Source organism: Myxine glutinosa, chromosome 4, assembly GCF_964187855.1.
Source record: "Myxine glutinosa chromosome 4, kmMyxGlut1.1, whole genome shotgun sequence".
Taxonomy (NCBI): domain Eukaryota; kingdom Metazoa; phylum Chordata; class Myxini; order Myxiniformes; family Myxinidae; genus Myxine; species Myxine glutinosa.
The window spans coordinates 126,179,352-126,200,226 of NC_136264.1; the positions used below are offsets into that span (position 1 = coordinate 126,179,352).

The 20,875-nt window shown below is 48.1% G+C and overlaps 1 protein-coding gene across 1 annotated transcript in view; it reads right to left on the reverse strand.

Moving 5' to 3' along the window:
• LOC137425186 (sodium- and chloride-dependent neutral and basic amino acid transporter B(0+)) overlaps positions 1 to 20,875 on the reverse strand; it is a 106,149-nt gene that overhangs the window by 23,888 nt on the left and 61,386 nt on the right. The window contains exons 10-12 of the mRNA XM_068113347.2: positions 18,730 to 18,848; positions 13,124 to 13,223; positions 6,475 to 6,584 (exon numbers count right to left, since the gene is read on the reverse strand). Coding sequence (XP_067969448.2) covers positions 6,475 to 6,584; positions 13,124 to 13,223; positions 18,730 to 18,848 — 329 coding nt within the window. The remainder of the gene's footprint in view (positions 1 to 6,474; positions 6,585 to 13,123; positions 13,224 to 18,729; positions 18,849 to 20,875) is intronic.

Below are 20,875 nucleotides of genomic sequence, written 5' to 3' on the forward strand. Positions count from 1 at the left end.
ATTCAAACACAGAAAACACAGTATTAGTCAGGTTCACTATGTTTTTTCATTCAAAATTTTGGTAGATTAGCAAAACTATACATTTTTGGAATATTCAGAGCATGAGGAATCCAAAAATTAATGTTTACATTTGCGTAGACACCTTCGCGAAAATGACACTCAGGACAGTGATGAAGATCTGTAAAAGCATATTCCTGAACGGTATAGACCTTGTAGATCCTGTGTATAGGACTTTTCGTTCAATCTGATACTACCTATAACTTCCTATAACAACCTATAACTTCAAAGGACTTGCAATATCATGTATTATGTAATACAGTTATATCACAAATATAAAGACAATGGTTTTCAATTACCTTTGTTTGTTGCTTTTCTATAATCCTGAGCACTATTTTGAGGCATTTATTGGATTCCTTGACCCAGAAAACATAGGATCAGCATATTTAATTAAGTCTCTAGGTTGACTAGAAGCCGAGATCGCGCAAAATATGTATTTTATGGCGGCCATTTTCAAAATCCAAAATGGCGGCCATGCAGGTGTCTGTGCAAATGCCAACATTGATTTTCAGATTCTCCATGCTCTGAAGATTCCAAAAATGTACAGGTTTGCTAATCCCAAAATTTTGAAAGAAATTATATTTGTTAACATAGTGAACCTGACTATCTTCATCACTGTCCTGAGTGTCATTTTCGCAAAGGTGTCTACGCAAATGTAAGCATTAATTTTTGGATTCCTCATGCTCTGAATATTCCAAAAATGTATCGTTTTGCTAATCTACCAAAATTTTGAACGAAATTATATTTGTTAACATAGTGAACCTGACTAAATCATTCAAACACAGAAAACACAGAATCATTCAAACACAGAATCATTCCAACACAGAATCATTCAAACACAGAATCATTCAAACACAGAAAACACAGAATCATTCAAACACAGAAAACACAGAATCATTCAAACACAGAAACACACAGAATCATTCAAACACAGAAAACACAGAATCATTCAAACACAGAAAACACAGACTCATTCAAACACAGAATCATTCAAACACAGAAAACACAGAATCATTCAAACACAGAAAACACAGAATCATTCAAACACAGAAAACACAGAATCATTCAAACACAGAAAACACAGAATCATTCAAACACAGAAAACACAGAATCATTCAAACACAGAAAACACAGAATCATTCAAACACAGAAAACACAGAATCATTCAAACACAGAAAACACAGAATCATTCAAACACAGAAAACACAGAATCATTCAAACACAGAAAACAAGGATCATTCAAACACAGAATCATCCAAACACAGAAAACACAGAATCATTCCAATATCCGTCATTTCAATCAACGGATTGTCTGTGCACCAACATTACAAGGGCTGATTTCTGATGGTCGTTATTCACTATCATAATATCTCAATGGTTTTTGAATCACATGGCCTGATCTGGTCGAGTATGAGTACGGAGAGTTGTCCGGCCTTGTTGTCTCAGCACTCTCGTCATCCTTCTGGAGCAGCCGTTAGTCATTCTCATGGAGCTGGAGCAGCCGTTAGTTTCCGTTGCTGAAGCGTCATTGTTGAAATGTACCCGTCGAGCAGTTGGTAGACTTTGATGTGTTGGTTGGGTCGGTTCGTCCTTCCAATTGGCGCCACAATCGGGTGGATGAAGTTCACGCAAGTGTGCCCTGGTTCTTCAAAGACGCGTCCCGTTAGGCGTCTGTACTCTATACGAACGGGGTTCATCACAGCATGCCACAACCTTCCCGGGGTACCATTGTTGTGTGTCCTTGTTCAGAATCCGAACCCGATGTCCAATATCCAATTCAGGTAATTCCGGCATAGCCGTTCTGTTGTATTGCTTCGCCATCAGGTTTCCACGTTGCTTCAATCGTTCCTGAATTTCCTGATGCCTTTGTTGTGCAGGAACCAACAGCCGGCTTGGTAGATTGGTGCGTATAGGTCGGTTGAACAGCATTTCGCTTGGACTTGGGAATCTGCAGGTGTGCACCTCAGGTGTTGCAGTGCAATATCTATATGTCACTTTCTGATCCAATACACTTTTTGATCATGTTCTTCACTGTTTGAACTTCTCTCAAACCAATGCATTACTGCGTGGATACCTCGGCGATGTTGTCGTTTTGTTTTACATTCCATTTGGTACACATATCACGGTACGGCTTACCCACATATTGAGGTCCATTGTCCGATATGACCTCCAGAGGAGGGCCGAACATACTGAAACATTCAGATGTGACCTTGGCTACTGCACTGCTCATCGTGTATTCCATTCTCTTCACAACTGGGTACTTGGTGTAATAATCCGTCACCAAGAGGTAGGTCTGCCCGTGTAGCTCACACATCACTGGCTACCTTTGTCCATGGTACCGCTGGTATCTCATGAGCTATCATAGCCTCACGCCTTTGTTCCGGTTGGTTTCCCTTGACATGCCTTACATGTTCTGACAACTCTATCAATGTCCAGATGTATGCTTGGCCAGTAAACACATTCACATGCTAGACGTTTTGTCTTTTCGATTCCCATGTGCGCCTTATAGAGCTGGTAGAGGATATTCTTAAGTAGCTCCTCTGGAATTAGTACCTGTCGACCTTTGAATAGAACCCCGTCACAAATACCAATTTCATCACGGTATGGCCAGTAAGGACGTAGGTCCACAGGCAGCTCTGTGATCCTAGTAGGCCACCCTCGATGAACAACCAGCTGCAATGCTCGAAAGGTTCTATCAGCCTTTCCACACTGTGAGTTGGTCCTGTTTCCTTGATCTGAAATCAATGAGGTCAAAGCGATGATGATCATCCACATCAACCTCAATACCATCTACACGTGTGTCCAACTGCAGTTCCTGATTGTTCTCTGGGTTTGGTAGCCTCGACAGTGTGTCTGATAACATCATCTCACGGCCGGCCTTATTCTCCAGATCAAAATCATAGCTTTGGATTTTCACAAGAACGCGCTGAAGCCGTGGAGGGGCGCTTGTAAGCAGTTTGCTGATAATCATGACCAGTGGGTTGTGGTCTGTGTATACCTTGAAGCGTTTCCCAAACAGGTAAGTATGGAACTTCTGTATGCCAGCAACAAGGGCCAAAGTTTCTTATTCAATGTTTGAATATGCAGACTGAGTGGGTGTCAGAGTTTGTGATGCAAAAGCAACAGGCTTGTCATCCTGCAAAAGGCATGCACCCAGTCCCTTCTGTGACGCATCCACTTCCGAAACTGTCTCATTGTCATGATGATAGTATGTTAGACAGGCATCTGCATCAACACTCTGTTTCAGTTGTTCAAATGCAAACTGATGGTCTTCCTGCCACAGGAATGGCACTCCATTCTTCAGTAAATCTCAGAGGGGTGCCACCATATCCGCAAAGTGGGGAATATATGGTGACAGATAGTTCATCAGTCCAATGAATCGGCTCAAGTTTTCCTTATCCTGCGGTGAGGGCATCTTCCAGATGTCGCAGATCGTCCTCGGATCAGGTGACATTCCATGTTTGCTGTAGATTGAGCCAAATAAGTTGATACGGTCGGTCTTGATGATACATCTCAAGGAGTTGAAAACCAGACCCTCTCTTTGTGCTACTTTCATCAGGTTCAGAAGATTGTGATAATGCTCTTCTTCAGTTCGGCCTGATACCGCCACATCATCCGAAACACCAATACAGCCTGGTGCTTGCTCGAGTATGCAGTCCATGGCTTGCTGGAACAGATCCTGGCTGACACATAACCCAAAAGGCAATCTCTTGAAGCACCAGTGTCTGAAGGGTGTGCAGAATGTGGTCAAATCCTGGCTTTCCTCATCCAGATGCACAGCCCAATAGCCAGCCCAAGCATCTAATTTTGGGAATATTGTGGCGTCAGCAAATTCTGGGTTCAGCTTGTCTATTGTCGGTATCTTATGTGGACACCTCTTCAGCCAAGAGCTCTTAAACTCCCATCTTTCTTTACACTATTACAGATGGAAGACCACCAATCCGTATGATGTTCCACTTTCCTGATGATACCCTGTTTTTCCATTTTCATCAGATCCTCCTTTAGCTTCCCTTTGATGTGAACACTACACTTCCTTGGTGCGTCAATCAATGCCTTTGCATCAAGCTTTAGATGAAGCCTCACTTTTCCTTTTAAATTCCCAATGCAGTCAAACCTGTCCAGGAACAACCTTTTCAAATCATCCACGGAATTCACCTTGTAGGGCTGTTCATTGTGGCCCATTGGTTTCGGAATCCTTGATGCTGGAGGTGCAGCCAACAGCAAAGTCTTCCGTTGTCCAGCAATGCTGTTTATGGTGATGATGTTGAGCCGTTCACACACCAGCAGTCCATGTACTGCAGGTACCTCAACGATATGGAACCTGTACTTGAACCAATTTGAGTCTTTATATCGACACAAGAGTTTGAGGATTCCGTGGCACTTGATTTCTCTGCCATTGTAAGCAGTAAGCTCGGTCCAACCAAGCAGAGTCAGTTTTTACATCCATGTTTCCATGCATGTCCTGTCACCCTTCCGAGGTCGGCAAATTGAGTACCAGTTCACTGGTAATTCCCTGTGTGTCGCAAGGGTCGACTAACAGGGTTGGCGGCAGGAAGGGCACGCGGCCATAAAACATTGCTTCAAAAAGGGGACCTCGGTGCCCAAAAAAAAGGCCAACCCCTGTTCTGCGGGGGACAAATGGCCTCTAAAGGTGGTTCTTTTTATCATTCTCACTCAGAGTCAATGCATTGATCTGCCACAGTCCTTCATCTTCCACAGCAATCTGAATATTGATGGCCCTGTCTGGCTTTAGCATCGATGCCCTCGTCTGACAGCACCAAGTTTATTCGTTGCTTGAACATCTTGAAAGTCTCCGCCAGCTCCGAGCTGGACAAGTCCATTTTCGGGAACTTCACCATGTTGAAAAAACGCGGGACGTGCCGCCGCGGTAATCCGCCAAGGTCCAAAGTTCAAATTTGGGAAAGAAAGGAAGACCAAGAGTCAAACTGCTTGTTGGTCTTCAAGACACCACCGCTGCCGCCATGTTGTAACTTCAGGACTCTCCTTGAATCAAGTTGTTCATTAAAGACTATACCAAGCTCTCATAGAATAGACTGCTATCATGACTTTCAGCAAGTGACCGACAAAGCCACGCCCCCAGACGTCATTCCAGTAATCTGTCTGTACGTTTGTACGTTTGTCTGTCTGTGACCGCTGTTTCTCGACAACCACGGGTCCGATATACTTTTAACTTGCCAGGTATATTGCTGGGGACCCGAGGATGTGCCTTTTCAAGGTTTCATATTAATCGGACAATTACTTACCGAGCTATGTCCAAAAAACGATTCAACCAATCAGAGAGCAGCGAACGATCGCGTGTGCCGAACGTGGCGGGCACACTCTGCCTCGGATGGCACATTTGAGAGCGTATTCATTTATTTCACGTTTGCAAACTATGTTGGCGTTAAACTATGTTTTACAACTAATAAAAACGAATTTGCGATTCATTCGCTTTCCTGCGCGTTTGTGCACGCGATGGCGATTTCTTTACCAAACTCCGGAAGCCGTTCGCTTTGGACCAAACCATTGCATGTAAATAGAGGGGGGGGATTGTCACCACTCGCAAGCCGTTCGCTTTGGACCAAACCATTTCATGTAAATAGAGGGGGGGGATATAATTTTAGATATAGATATAGTACGGGCATGCCCTAGTAATATCAATCACAACAATATCGAAAGCCAGTTTTCTCCCCACAAATCACCAACAGACAGTTGGGACTATGGCAATCTATCTATAATTCCAGTAATCTCTGTCTGTACGTTTGTACGTTTGTACGTTTGTCTGTTTGTCTGTGACCGCTGTTTCTCGACAACTACCGGTCCGATATACTTGAAACTTGCCAGGTATATTGCTGGGGACCCGAGGATGTGCCTTTTCAAGGTTTGAAATTAATCGGACAAGTACTTACCGAGCTATGGCGATTTAGCCGTTCGCCGTTCGCTTTGCCGTTGCGAATGGACCAAACCATTCATGTAACTAGAGGGGGGGGGGTTCTGTGGTCGTTCGCTTTGGCTTTGCGAATGGACCAAACCATTCATGTAAATAGAGGGGGGGGGTTCTGTGGTCGTTCGCTTTGGCTTTGCGAATGGACCAAACCATTCATGTAAATAGAGGGGGGGGTTCTGTGGTCGTTGCGAATGGACCAAACCATTCACATCGAATCATCGAATCACATCGAATGGACCAAACCGTTCGCTTTGGACCAAACCATTGCATGTAAATAGAGGGGGGGGTTCTGTGGTCGTTGCGAATGGACCAAACCATTCATGTTTTTGTTTTTTTTTTTTTTGGCAAGGAACGGGCACCCACGTACGGGCACGTCCTAGCTTATATATAGTACGGGCATGCCCTAGTATTTATAATGATTGTAAATGATGACCGGTTAAACCTGTATATCTGAAAATCCAATGGCCCACCAAGATCAGCAGAGGTGAGATGACGAACCAGGATGCCCGCCACCAAAGCCAGAAGGCCCAGTGCTTCTTACCGAGCATCATCTCTATATCTTGAATAATCTTGTTTCCTCCTGCAAGGACAAACAATAATAAGGAACCCTGAACAACAAAAGAGTCAGGCTATCTCTTCGTGATAACAAATTAAATATTTAAAGCTTCCTGAAGGACCTCGTGCACATACATTATGACATGCATGACAACAATTTTAGGCCACTATCTATTTACATGAATTACTAAGACATTGGTAGAAAACATTATATGGGATTTGACTGAGAGATCTCATCATCACAATGGAAGAGATCAAATCGGAACACCAAAGAGGCAAAGTTTGAACAACATTCACAGCACAATTTTTGAATAAACCTATAAAAACACCTTCATGCGTTTAAGTAAAATGCTATTCCACTCTATCACCCATAGCAACCTTTTATGATCTAATTTTAAGCAGCAAATCACAAGGTTGTGAGGGGTAGTAGCAAAATGAGGTCACCCTGCCAATTACTTCAAAATTAAAATTTAACGTTGTGGCGGGCACAAGGGGCAATAATTCCGCGCACCAGTGGGTGGCGCGAGCGCCCAGGCGGGGATCGAAGGCACGTGCCCCGCCCTTCGACCGATCGGCCACGCCCGGGGACTAGGCGTGGCCTCGGCACATATATGCGGGCTCTAAGCTCGAGCCCGCCCAGTGCTGCAGTACGAGCTTTGGAATAAAGACTCATTGTTATACAAACGCGTTGTGGCCTACCTCTCTGGCAATCAAGTCGTGTGTGCGCAGCACCCACACTGGTGACCCCGATTGGTTCAGCCGTTGCTGACCACCGAACGCACCATGGCTACCAACGCCGTCGCAGTCAAACTCCCCGAGTTTTGGGAAGCGCACGCCGACATTTGGTTTTTGCAAGCCGAAGCTCAATTCCACCTCCGAGGCATAACGGCGGACGAGACCCGGTACTACCACGTGGTCGCCGCCCTCGGGCCCGGCACTGCCGCCCGAGTCGTGTCCATCCTTCGGCACCCGCCGGGCGACAACAAGTACGAGGCGCTCAAACGTCTCATCGCCACGTTCGGCCTCACGGAGATCGAATGAGCCGACCGCCTCCTGGACCTTCCCGCCCTCGGCGACAAACGACCATCCGTCCGGATGGATTCCATGCTATCCCTGCTCAGAGACCAGCCCCCGGATTTCTTATTCCGGGCGCTTTTCCTACGCCAGCTACCTGCACGGGTACGCCTCGCGCTGGCCGGTTCCAAAATAAAGGAACCCCGCGCCCTGGCCGTAGAGGCCGACAAGTATTTTGCGGCCTGCGACACGTGGTCGGTGTACGGTGCTGCCGTACACCCGGCGCAGAGGATCAAGCGCTCCCGACGTCCCTCGTGGCCGCTGCTACGCCCCGTCCACTACCGCCGCCGCCACCACCACGGCCGCCGCGGCCGTTACCGCCGCAAACCTGGTGCTACTACCATGCCAGGTTTGGCCGCCAGGCTAAAACGTGTCGCCCGCCGTGCTCTTTTGACGGGTCGGGAAACGACCGGCGCTCACTTGCGGCCATGAGCGTCGGCCATTCCGGCAGCCTCCTGTTCATCACGGACACCTTCTCTGGGCGCCGTTTTATTTGTGACACAGGAGCGCAGGTAAGCGTCCTCCCCGCCTCCACGTCCGACAAGCAAACCGCGGGCCGGGGCCCCGCTTTGCTTGCCGCTAACGGTACACCCATCCGCACATTCGGGAAGCGTTGCCTCTCCCTGCGGTTGGGAGGGCAGCGTTTTCAATGGTCGTTCGTGACCGCCAGCGTGCCAATGGCACTGCTTGGTGCGGACTTCCTATGTGCGAATGGGTTGTTGGTCGACGTGAAGCGCAGACGGCTCGTCCAGGCCGAAACCTTTAGCTCGCTCGCTTGTTCGCTGAGTGTCTCATTGAGCGGCTCACTGAGCGGCTCACCGAGCGGCTTGCCAAGCGGCTTGCTGGAAGGTTCCGTCCCGGCGAGTTTAGTTTGCACACTTCCGGCAGCTGACGACTTTACCCGCCTCCTCGCCAGTTTCCCGGCCCTCACGTGGCCCACCTTCTCAGCGGTGGCCGTTAAACACGGGGTGGAGCACCATATCCCCATGGTCGGCCCGCCGGTCTATGCCCGGGCACGCTGACTCGAGCCCACGAAGCTCGCCGTGGCGAAAGCGGAGTTCGCCACGCTGGAGCGGCTGGGGATCGTACGGCGCTCCAACAGCGCTTGGGCTTCTCCTCTGCACATAGTGCCAAAGCCCGGCGGGGGATGGCAGCCGTGCGGGGACTACCGCCGGCTCAATGATGCCACCACCCCCGACCGCTACCCGGTCCCACATATTCAGGACTTTTCCGCCCGGTTGGCAAACACGACCGTGTTTTCTAAGGTGGACCTCATCCGAGGCTACCACCAGGTCCCCGTCCAACCGGACGACGTCCCAAAGACGGCCGTCATCACCCCTTTCGGCCTCTTCGAGTTCCTAAGAATGCCTTTCGGGTTGAATAATGCGGCCCAGGCGTTCCAGCGGCTTATGGACAGCGTCTTGCGTGACTTACCATTCCTGTTTGTCTACCTGGACGACATCCTAGTCGCGAGCGCGTCCCAGGAGGAGCACCTGCTCCACCTCCGCACGCTTTTCGAACGCCTGGGCCAGCATGGCATAATCATCAACCGCGCCAAGTGCCGTTTCGGCGTCGCCACCATCGACTTATTGGGGCACCGCATCACCAGGCACGGGGCCGTCCCTTTACCGGCCAAGGTGGAGGCGGTCAGGGATTTCCCGCGGCCCCGCACGATCAAGGGGCTCCAGGAGTTCCTGGGCATGGTAAATTTTTACCACCGCTTCGTGCCCCACGTCGCCCAGCTCCTCCACCCCTTGCACGAGGCCCTCCGGAGCAAGCCGGGCAAAGGTGACATCGCCTGGTCGGAGCCGATGGCCGCGGCATTTGCGGGCGCAAAGCTGGCCCTGGCCGACGCCACCATGCTGGCGCACCCGGCGCCCGATCGCCCTCACCACTGACGCGTCGGACTACGCGGTGGGCGCAGTGCACGATCAATGGGTGCGTGGTGCTTGGCAACCGCTGGTGTTTTTTCACCGGCAGCTTCGCCCGCACGAACGCCGTTATAGCACCTTCGACCGCGAGCTGCTCGGGCTCCACCTGGCAGTCCGAAACTTCCGCCATCTGCTGGAGGGCCGCCCGTTCATGGCTTTCGTCCACCACAAGCCCCTTGTGTTCACGATGGCCAAGGTCGCCGAGCCATGGTCGGCACGGCAGCAGCGTCACCTCTCTGGCGTGTCCGAGTACACGACGGACATCCGTCACGTGGCGGGTGAGGACAACCCGGTGGCGGATTGCCTTTCCCGGTCCGTCGTCACGCGGTCCACCTCGGGGTCGACTATGCCCGGATGGCGGAGGACCAGACCGCCGACCCCGGCGTCCAGGCCTTGCGGACCGCCGTCACGGGCCTCCGCGTCACCGAGGTGCCGTTCGACGCCGCGGGCGCGGCTCTCCTATGCGACGTCTCCCTCGGCCGGCCTCGCCCCATCGTGCCGCTGGCTGGCGGCGCCCCGTTTGATGCCATCCACGGCCTGTCCCACCCGGGCATGAAGGCATCCCAGAAGCTCGTCGCGGCGAAGTTTGTCTGGCATGGCCTCCGGAAGGACGTCCGCGACTGGGCCAGGACGTGCCTCGCATACCAGCGCGCAAAGGTCCACCACCACACCCAAGCCCCGTTGGCCCCGTTTGCGGTGCCCGAGCGTCGGTTCGACCACGTGCACGTCGACTTGGTGGGACCTCTGCCCCCCTCGCGGGGGTTCACCCACCTCCTCACCATGGTCGACCGCACCACACGGTGGCCGGAGGCCATCCCATTGGCGGCGACGTCTGCGGCTGAGGTGGTGCAAGCCTTTATCGCCACTTGGGTTGCCCGGTTAGGTGCCCCCTCGGACATCTCGTCCGACCGCGGCCTCCAGTTCACCTTGGAGCTCTGGGCTACGGTGGCGCAAGGGCTCGGGGTGAAACTACACCGCACCACGGCCTACCACCCCCAGGCCAATGGCCTGTGCGAGCTCTTTCATCGCTCAATGAAGGCCGCGCTCCCAGCCAGCCTCCGTGATGGCGGCTGGGTCGACAGACTCCCCTGGGTCCTGCTGGGCCTCAAGACAGCGCCCAAAGATGACCTGCGCACGTCCTCGGCGGAGCTGGTCTTCGGGCAACCACTGCGGGTACCGGGTGAATTTATCCCGGACTCCACGGCTCCTTGGTCCACGGCGCAAAAGCGCTCCGCCATTCAGGAGACCGCCCAGAGGTTTGCCCCGGTGCCAACGGCACACCACGGTTGCCCGCCTTCCCACGTCGCCCCGGAGCTTCGCACGGCAAAGTACGTCTTCATCCGGCACGACGCCCACCGGGCACCACTACAGCCCCCGTACGACGGGCCCTTCCGCGTGCTGGAGACCGGGGACAAATTTTTCACCATCGACATCGGCGGTGCCCCGGATCGCATTTCCGTGGACCGCCTCCAGCCGGCCCACCTCGATCCGGACCACCCCCCGCCAGCAGCTCTGCCTCCGCGTCGAGGCCGCCCCCCGGCGGTCGGACCCCCGGCACCCCCCAGCCCCGCCAGCCCGCTACCCCCCAGCCCTGCACCCATCGCCAAGGGGCGTTTCGGCCGGGTCATCCGGCTTCCCCGCAAACTCACCCTTCAGGTGCGCGGGAATTCTGGGGGGGGGGGGGGCGCGTGTGGCGGGCACAAGGGGCAATAATTCCGCGCACCAGTGGGTGGCGCGAGCGCCCAGGCGGGGATCGAAGGCACATGCCCCGCCCTTCGACCGATCGGCCACGCCCGGGGACTAGGCGTGGCCTCGGCACATATATGCGGGCTCTAAGCTCGAGCCCACCCAGTGCTGCAGTACGAGCTTTGGAATAAAGACTCTTTGTTATACAAACGCGTTGTGGCCTACCTCTCTGGCAATCGAGTCGTGTGTGCTCAGCACCCACAACGTTATCTTATAACAGTATTATCAAATACTAGCAGGTACCTGTGGAACATCTGCAGATGTGCAAAATGTGACTTCAAGTACTCTCAACCTCCCCCTCCCAACTCTGTGCCATCTTTGCTCTCCCCAACCACCACCGGAACCCCAAATCTGTCCTCCCCTCCTCCCACTCGTAAAAGTGAAAGGGTATTCTCAAATGGATAATAACATATTGTTACGTTTGTGGGGGTAGGTAATGAAATACTTTAGTCCTTATAGGATTGTATTGAGTAGTGTGCTCCAAATGTCGCAAAGATAAACCTTCCTGTAATTAAGTCAGGCCCGGATGTCCGTGTGAGCATTCTGTTTCTCCATGGCGAGGGGTGGAGCTATGCTAATTAGTTAGGGTATAACGGGTACATTTCCTGTGTATTTGAGTATCTGTGTATTTCTGCTGTCATGAAAGTCATACCATGCTTTTCTCCCTCTCCTAAGAGGAAATAAATGCTTCATGTAAACCACGATTAAATGGAGGACAAATTAATAACATTCTTCCACACCCGGTTCCATTTTAATGTCAGGCCTGGCCAAACAGTTCTTGAAAAGACGTGGGCAGATCTACCCTCTCCAGGTAGAAATAATTGTAGTAGTAGTATTAGTAGTAATAGTAGTATATTATTTAATATCTAACGAGTAAAAAGCTTGTCAAAAATGCAGCATCGTGAGCGTGCCAAAGAGTGAAGCCTCGGCCTCGTGTCAGGTATGCTTATATCTTTATTTATTAGACATCCTACGGACGTAAGTGACCACTCGTTTTACTCTGTGCATGTTGCCCATCATGTGCAGCTAATTTCACCACCCTGTGCCTTGTATTTATTGTTTAAAAAACAAAAACAAACAAAAAAACGTTTCTGTACACCGCCCTTGAGGCTCGGTTTGCAAGCCACCGTATACATTTCCAATATAAGAAACATAATTATTCTTTAATGGAAAATGTTTTTCACGTTTGTTTTATCCACAAAAATAGGCCGTAGTGAACACACATTCGTGTTAAAACATTGCCCTTTGAAACCCAACTGAAATCATCCTGCTAACGGAGGACAGACATCTGCACAAACATACAAATTGAAATTGTGTTTTATATGGCAGATGAGGTAATGCATGTTGTGAGGACTGAGGTCTCAATCAAAGAATTCCAGTTAACAAAATCTGTTTGATCCTAATGTCATTCATTAAGGTCGGTAAGGGGACATTTTACTCTACCGTTATGTGAGGGAACTCGAACTTGAGATGATGTTGGTTCTTTGGACTATAATGCTGACTAAACGAAACAATTTGTTTCGACCCATTACATCTCCCAAATCCACATTTCCATTACCACTTTACCAAACAATTGACTTATCTTCTTCCTTTTGCTATCCAGTGCTTGATTTCGACCACATTGCTTGAGTCTAGCAATTCGACTCATTAGATCCATAACTGCTGCACACATTTGGTAAAAACAGTTATGTTGACATCTATTGGTCATGGAAGATTGGTTGGACCAGAACACTTGATTTGTTTAACCCCCAACATTCTCCATGCATCTTGGTCATCACACTAAATTAGTAATTGCAGTAATTGCAGTACTCACCATAAACCCACATAATTCCAACAAGCTCCAATGCAGCTGTGAGAAGAAGACCCCAACCCGAGGAGAAGTAGTCGATCAGATTTATCCAGTAAATCCCCGCCTGCGTTTTAAGAGTAGGATTGGGGGAGGAGGAAGTAATGGAGTCATAAGATCCACAAGTCATCACTCATATTAGTCATACGCACAATTGTCAGTTATTTGCTGCAAGCAATTCTCAAAATGTACTCGATTCTCCTATTAGCTTTTCTTCCCTTAAACTGCTACATGAGATTTCGAGGCAATCTTCTCTTGTATTTTTTTTTTTTTTTTTGTTGGGGATACAAGATCGAGGCTCATGTAAGAGCGAACATTAATGACAAAAAACAAACGGACACGTTAGATGAAATAAAGGGAACGGGAGACAAGATGGGGAGAGAAGAGGAAGCACACAAGTACAACATTTGAGAGCAGGGACATCGGGAGATCTGTGGGGGGGGGGGGGGTTAGAAGGCTTGGGGGAAGGAGGCGTGGGAAGGAGGGTGGGGGTTGGGAGAGGTAAAAATGGCGATATTGGAATTAAAATGGCGACGATCAGGCAGATTGTTAGTTTAAAAAGTTGGATTGGCCCATTGGTATACCCATCTAACCCATGGTTCAGCAGCACAGCTGCACCCCAAGTCAATGATGCTACCCATAGCCATGTGCTACATAAGAAAGAAGAAGATGAACCCATGGCTTGTGATGTAGGGAACCTGGGTTCATATCCCACATTTCATGAACGTTTGTCATTGAATGTTCTTGTAATTCATGTAAAAGTACACTGATGTCCACTAATGTATTTGTTGTGCATGTGGTATATATACATATAGTGCCTATAGAAAGTCTATACTCCCTTTCAACATTTTCACCTTTTATTGCCTTATAACTTGAATTAAAATGTATTAAATCCGACTTTTTCCACCTATTTTCACACATCGTATGTAACCCAGTGTAACCCAGTGAATGTAACCCAGTGAAAGTGTAATGTAACCCAGTGAAAAACAATTTTTTACAAATTTCAGTAAGTTAATTAAAAATACAAAACTATCATATATTAGTTTGATAAGTGTTCATCCCCCTTATAATCGCAATTGTAAATTAGCTCAGGTGGAACCATTCATCTTCAAAATCACAAACCAGTTAAAAAGCCTCCACTTGTGTTAAATTGGAGTAATTCTGATTATTTCAGAGTAACATCAGCTGTTCCTGCAGGTTTCCTCTGCTGGGTAGTGCATTTCACAGCAAAGCCTCAACCATGAGCACCAAGGAGCTTTCAAAAGACCTCCGGGATAAAGTTGTGGAAAGGAACAGATCAGGGCATGGGTATAAAAATATTTTAAAGGCCTTAGGTATCACTTGGAGCACAGTCAAGACAATCATTAAGAAGTGGAAGGTGTATTGAAGTGGAAGGCTTGACTGGTACCACCAAAACTGTCTAAATCAGGCCATCCATCCAAACTGGATGGCCAAGCAAGGAGGAGACTGATCAGAGAGGCCACCAAGAGGCCAATGGCAACTATGAAAGAGCTACAGGCCTTTATGGCAAAGATTGGTCACTGTGTGCATGTGACAACAATATCCCAAGTATTCCACAAGTCTGGCCTGTACGGTAGGGTGGCAAGAAGGAAGCCATTACTCAAAAAGCCCACCTTGAGTCCTGTTCGAGGTATGCAAAAAACTACTCCGGAGATCCTGAAGCCATGAGGCAAAACGTTTTGTGGTCTGATGAAACCAAGATGGAACTTTCTGACCTAAATGCAAAATGTTATGTTTGGTGCAAACCCAACACAGCACATCACCCAAAGAACACCATCCCTACTGTGAAGCATGGTGGTGGCTGCATCATGTCATGGGGATGTTTCTCATCAGCAGGGACCTTTCAGCATGACAACCACCTGAAGCACAGAGCAAAGCTGCACTGGCGTGGCTAAGGAACAAAACGATAAATGTCCTTGAGTCAGAGCCTCAACCTACATGCAATCGAATATCTGTGCCACGACTTGAAGATTGCTGTCCATCAACGCTCCCCAAGCAACTTGAATGAGCTTGCACAGTTTTGTACAGAAGAATGGGCAAATATTGCTCAGTCAAGGTGTGCAAAGTTGGTGGAGACCTATCCCAACAGACTCACAGCTGTAATTGATGTCAAAGGTGCTTCCACCAAATATTAACTCAGGGGTGTGGACACTTATCCAACCAAGATATTGTAGTTTTGTATTTTTTAAAAATAATTTTCAGAAATTTGTAGAATTTGTTTTTCACTTGGAAGTTGTGGGTTACGATGTGTAAATAAAGGTGGAAAAAGTCTGATTTAATGCATTTTAATTCCAGGGTAAAGCAACAAAAGGTGAAAAATTTGAAAGGGGGTGTAGACTTTCTAGAGGCATTGTATGTGCAAGATCTTCCATGATCCTTCGATCGATGTAACCTTGAACAAGACATAAATAGAAGCTATCAAAGTAGGCTCACAGCACGACATTCGAGGCAGAGAGCGATTTGGAGTGAGGATGCCAGAAAGAACAGAGGTTATTTGGGTAGTCTTCCTCTTCTTTTGTATGCAGTGCAAGGCTGCGGGGTAGCATCATTGGCTGAGGGCACAGGTTAACGTGCCCTCTGTAGGTTACAGCAGGAATTTTGAATTCTGTCAGGGTGCTGGCAAATAGCTTGCCTACTCGTGAAGGACACGGTGGGATCTCTAACATCCACCAACAAATGCCGGCAGATGGGACGCTGGTTTAACATCCATACAAGGAACACAGACATTGATGAATCATCCTGGCTGTGAAACACCGGGGTGACAGTTTATAGTCGAGTCGGGATCTAGCCAGCTTGGGGGTGAGTGTGTGTACCTCTTGGCCTTCATATCAGCCGTGTTTGGGTAGTGAAACAGTGGCTTTTAACCAGCTAAGTGTCCGAGTCCTGATATTCTTTCTCGGTCCCGCTTGACTCATTGCAGCACTTTGTTTGCTGTGGATGAGCATCAATTCTCGCTTTCACTCTGTCATTCCTCTTTTTCCCCACCTCTGGAACAAACTCCCACACTCTCTTCAATCCCACGCCTCCCTCCAGGGAGTCCAGGTCATTAAAACAGCAGTTCACCACCACCTCATATATTCCCCCATCCAAAACACTGATATTTTCTACCCCCATTGATCCACCCACCGCCCTCAAATTCCCTGCTTTCTTTCCTGAAATCCCCTGTAGTATCCATCTTGTTTATCCCACGTACCCTGCCCCAGCCCCCTCTTGTCCACAGATATCCTGATGTTTCTTTTCCCGAATGTTGTGCTGCCCTCACCACCTCTTGTCACCCGCTCACTTTATGATATGGTCTATGACTATGTGTTAGCACATGTATGAGCCCAGACCAAGTGTACAATATTTTTTTTGCTTCTGACTCCTTTAGAAAAGAGAAAAGATCATTGTATGCCAGAAGAAAGAATAAACCTCTGCCTGGTGTTGGGTTAGCGGTTAGGGTGCCGGCCTGGAAACCGAGGATCCTGGGTTTGAATCCCGGTCGATCACTGAATTAACGCCAGGGGGGTTGACTCAGCCTGTCATCCTTCCTGAGGTCGGCAAATTGAGTACCAGCTCGCTGGCAATTCCTTGTGTGTCGCAAGAGGTGAAAAACAGGGATGGCGGCAGGAAGGGCATCCGGCCATAAAACATTGCTTCAAAAAGGGGACCACGGTGCCCAAAAAAGGCCAACCCATGCTCTGTGGGGAAAAATGGCCTCGAATGGAGGTTCCTTTGTGTGTGTGTGTGTGTGTGTGTGTGTGTGTGTGTGTGTGTGTGTGTGTGTGTGTGTCGTCGATTGTTATCTCCATTTGTGGCTTTCAGGTGATGGAACGGAGTCCTCCTAGGCCCGAAAGTATCTTTCTCCTCTTCGGTAAGGGATCACGGTTCATGGACCAAGCCGTTCTACTTTTTCAGAGTTTTGTTCCAAGGGCCTATTAGTCCTGTGGTGTGTCTTGTGTATTTGTCTGCATGTGTGAGAGAAGCAGTGGCGTCGAGGAAAAATGACGCCTTTTTAATGATCGAGATGTCAAAAATTCCGCCCCATCGTGACTCACATACTGAATTAACCACAAAGCCGAATGAAATAACTTTATTACAAATCAAATTAGGTACAGTACAATTACACTTTTATTTTCTGCCTTTCTCAATGGTCATTGGCTTACTGAGTGTGCAGATGTTGTGATCGCGGCACCTACTTTATCGGGTTCTGGCACCTCCATGGAAGGTAGCAGGTACCCCCCAAAATGGTGGGGGTCATAGATACGTCTGCGGTCTACGCGACTGAACCAGCCGCGGTTCGTTGAGGGCCCCGGTTGAGGTGCGGTGAACTTTGCAAACACGTCGACGCTTTACGAAATTCAATTTCTCACGCCCAAATGCCAAACCTGTAACTTGCAACTTGCGGATAAACACCGCCACCCTCCTACCCACTCACACTCCTGCCTCCACTCTCATACAACTCTCCGGACTTATCCGGGTGGTGTTCGTGCCTTTCTTCAATTTCCGCACATGGTTAACAACTAAAATGCGTTTCGCTCCACAAACTCTAAACCTGAACCAATTTTCAAAATTTACACTGCAGAATTAAGCTTAACAGCAGTTCCGACTGCTAATGAAGTGTTCATCTGCTAGAGACGTGTCTCCGGCGTCTCTGGGCTTCTCCGGGCAGTGTTCATGTCTTTATTTAATTTCCGCACAGGGTTAACAGGTAAAATGTGATACGCTCTGCAAACTCTTAACCTGAACCGAATATCAAAATTTAGACACTGGAATTGAGCTTAACAGCAGTTCTGACTGCTAATAAGTGTTTAATTTGCTAAAAACGTTTCATTAAAAAAAGAACGCATCACCAGGTGGTTTTTTTTTTTTTTTTTTTTTTTTTGTATACAGAATCGAGGCTCGTGAAAGAGCTAACATTTATCACACAAACAAATCAAACAGACAAACAAAATATATAAAAAGGGGAGCGGTGGACAAGATGGGGAGAGAAGGGGAAGCACATAAACACAACATTTGAGAGCAGGGACATCGGGAATGTGTGGGAGGGAGAGGGCTTGGGGGAAGGCAGCGTGGGAAGGGGGAAGGGGAGGGGTTGGCGGTGTTTAGTACGCTATGACTGCCCAAAAGTGCCGTGCCCAAAAGTGCTGCTGCCCAAAAGTGCCACTCAGGGCGACCGCCCAGTTCATCCCAACCCCCACCCCCCCCCCCCCCCCCCCTCGCTACACCAGTGGTGAGTGGTGAGAAGTGTGTGTGGCAGCTCCACAATGAGCCTTTAATCTGGTTTAAATAAAACGTGTGAATTTATCCTTCACCGACGAGTCCTTATTCCTGAGTTAAATGGGTTTTTTTTAAAGAGCATAGAATTTCTCACTGTTCAGTATTTTAATCTGATAATCTCTATTACCTGTTACCATGGACTGCGACCAAACAATTGCTTTTCAACCTTTTGTATAAACCTATAGATATGCATATCATAAAGTTTAAAAATGTAAATATCACATTAAACCAAGTAGAAGAATGCAAATCAAACGTGACTGTATATAAAAGGTTGTCAGAAAATCAACAAGTACCCTTGTCGTGCAGGGAAGCCCCAGTAAGAAGAGGAAGGTGCAGATAAAAAGGGTCAAAAGGGTGTTTTTGCCTTTGAAGAAATCAGGGAATTCATCTCTCAAAGCGGTCGTGAGTGTTTCTGTGGGGAGAGGAGCAGGGCAGAGTTTTAGTCGGGATTCATTTTCTTCCTGAAGTAATTAGGAAGCCTAACTAACCCTAACCCTAACCCTAACACAAGGTAGGTCAAAGGTCAGCTTGTGGCATACAGCTTTTCTGTAATGCAGATGACATTCAGGTATATTTTGAAAGATATTATACACAAGGAAATTTCATACAGGAGGAGGCCATTTGACCAATCAGGCCTGTGCTCTATCAACACCACATTATTTCAATCCATCAATTTATTTTAAGTAGTGTCACAGGGAGAGGGGGATATAGATATAGGGGATGGCTGGTGAATGGGGAGAACATTGGTGTAAGCACAAGGATATCACCATGTAAAAAATCTCCATGAAAAAACAAGCAAACAAACACTAACTTTTTGGCTTTATTTATTTATTTACTTAGGGGTGGGGTGAGGGGGATAAGGGGTGGAACAGGAGCACTGTGAAGGACAATTAAAAATACTGACAGCACATCAACATTTAGACGAGACCTTCCTACAGACATCACAATCACTACACACACATGTACACACCCAAGCTACCTTCCTTTCTTTGCCAATATCCTTGCATTTCTGTATACCCAATGCCTCGAGGTATTCATCCGATTCCAGTTTAAACTCATCTACTTTTTCTGCCAACATGTTTTCTCGGGAGACCATTCCATACATTAACTACTCTCGGAGGGAAAGACCCTTGCCTTCCGACCATCTTAACTCTCACCTTCTTTACTCTCACGCTATGGACCCTGCTCCGATCACTGTCTATCCTGCTGAGGTTCACTCTTTTGCACTTATTTTGGTTATACCCTTTATTACAGTGCTTCCAGAAAGTATTCACACCCCTTGACATTTTTTGCATTTTATTGTGTTGCAGGCTGAATTTAAAAAGAATTAAATTGAGATTTTTTTTATCACTGATCTGCATGTCATAACCCATAATGTCAGTGGATCTTTTATTTTTAGAAAATTTCACAAAGTAATTAAAAATGAAAAGCTGAAATGTCTTGAGTGAATAAGTATTCAACCCCTTTGGTATGACGTGCATTTTGAGCTCAAGTGCATCCAATTTCCTTTGATTGTCCTTGAAATGTCCCCACAACTTGGTGTGTGTGCCATCCCTTTGAGGGACATTAAATGAGTGTCCTGGAGAGTATGCGAGCAATCGCCCTCACCATGGCCAAATTCCTGCCCTAACCAGCAGAGGGCACTGCATCAGCAGCACAACTGCACACTCAGCCCATGTACAGCATTGTGCTGCACATACAAATGTAGAACTTCAATGCACGATCACGGGCGTACTTCTGGCACCCATAAAGGGGGGGGGGGGGGGGGAAGTTTTACATGGTTCGCGGAGCTGTCCATTGACATAATAGTTCTTTTTAAAGGAAAAACACATAGACCTGAACAGTCTGCTTGTTTACTTGTGTAATCTCATGAATCGTTCTTTCATTCATTCATTTTTGCCACCCCCAAATTGTGCCTCTCCAGGCGACCGCCTAATTTGCCTTATGGTTACAATAGCTTTGCCTAGAGGTATGTACACACACCTCCCAGCGGTCTAACCTAGGTTTGAATCTCGGCCCAGCTATAAACTGTCATCTCGGACTTTCACAAGTAATTCATGAACGTGTGTGCCGTCCCTCGGATGGATGTTAAACTGGCGGCCCATCTGTCGATCTTAGTTTGTGGTTAGTATAGATCCCACGGTGTCCTTCCCGAAGAGTCGGTGAGCTTTCGCCGGCATCCTGAACAAATTCCAATTTCCTGTCCCAACTACTGCTGAGAAGGGAATGGCAAACCACCCAGTATAACCCTTGCCAAGAAACTGCTTTGGCAGTATTTATACTCTTTAACAGAGTACGGTTCTTCAGAATTAGAATCACACCTTTCATCTGCTGCACGTCTCCAAAAGTTATTGCCGCTTCCTCTGGAGATGGTCCGTCAACTCGACAATGCTGTTTGTCATGGAGTGGTGGCTTTACGAAATTACGGCATGAAACGGT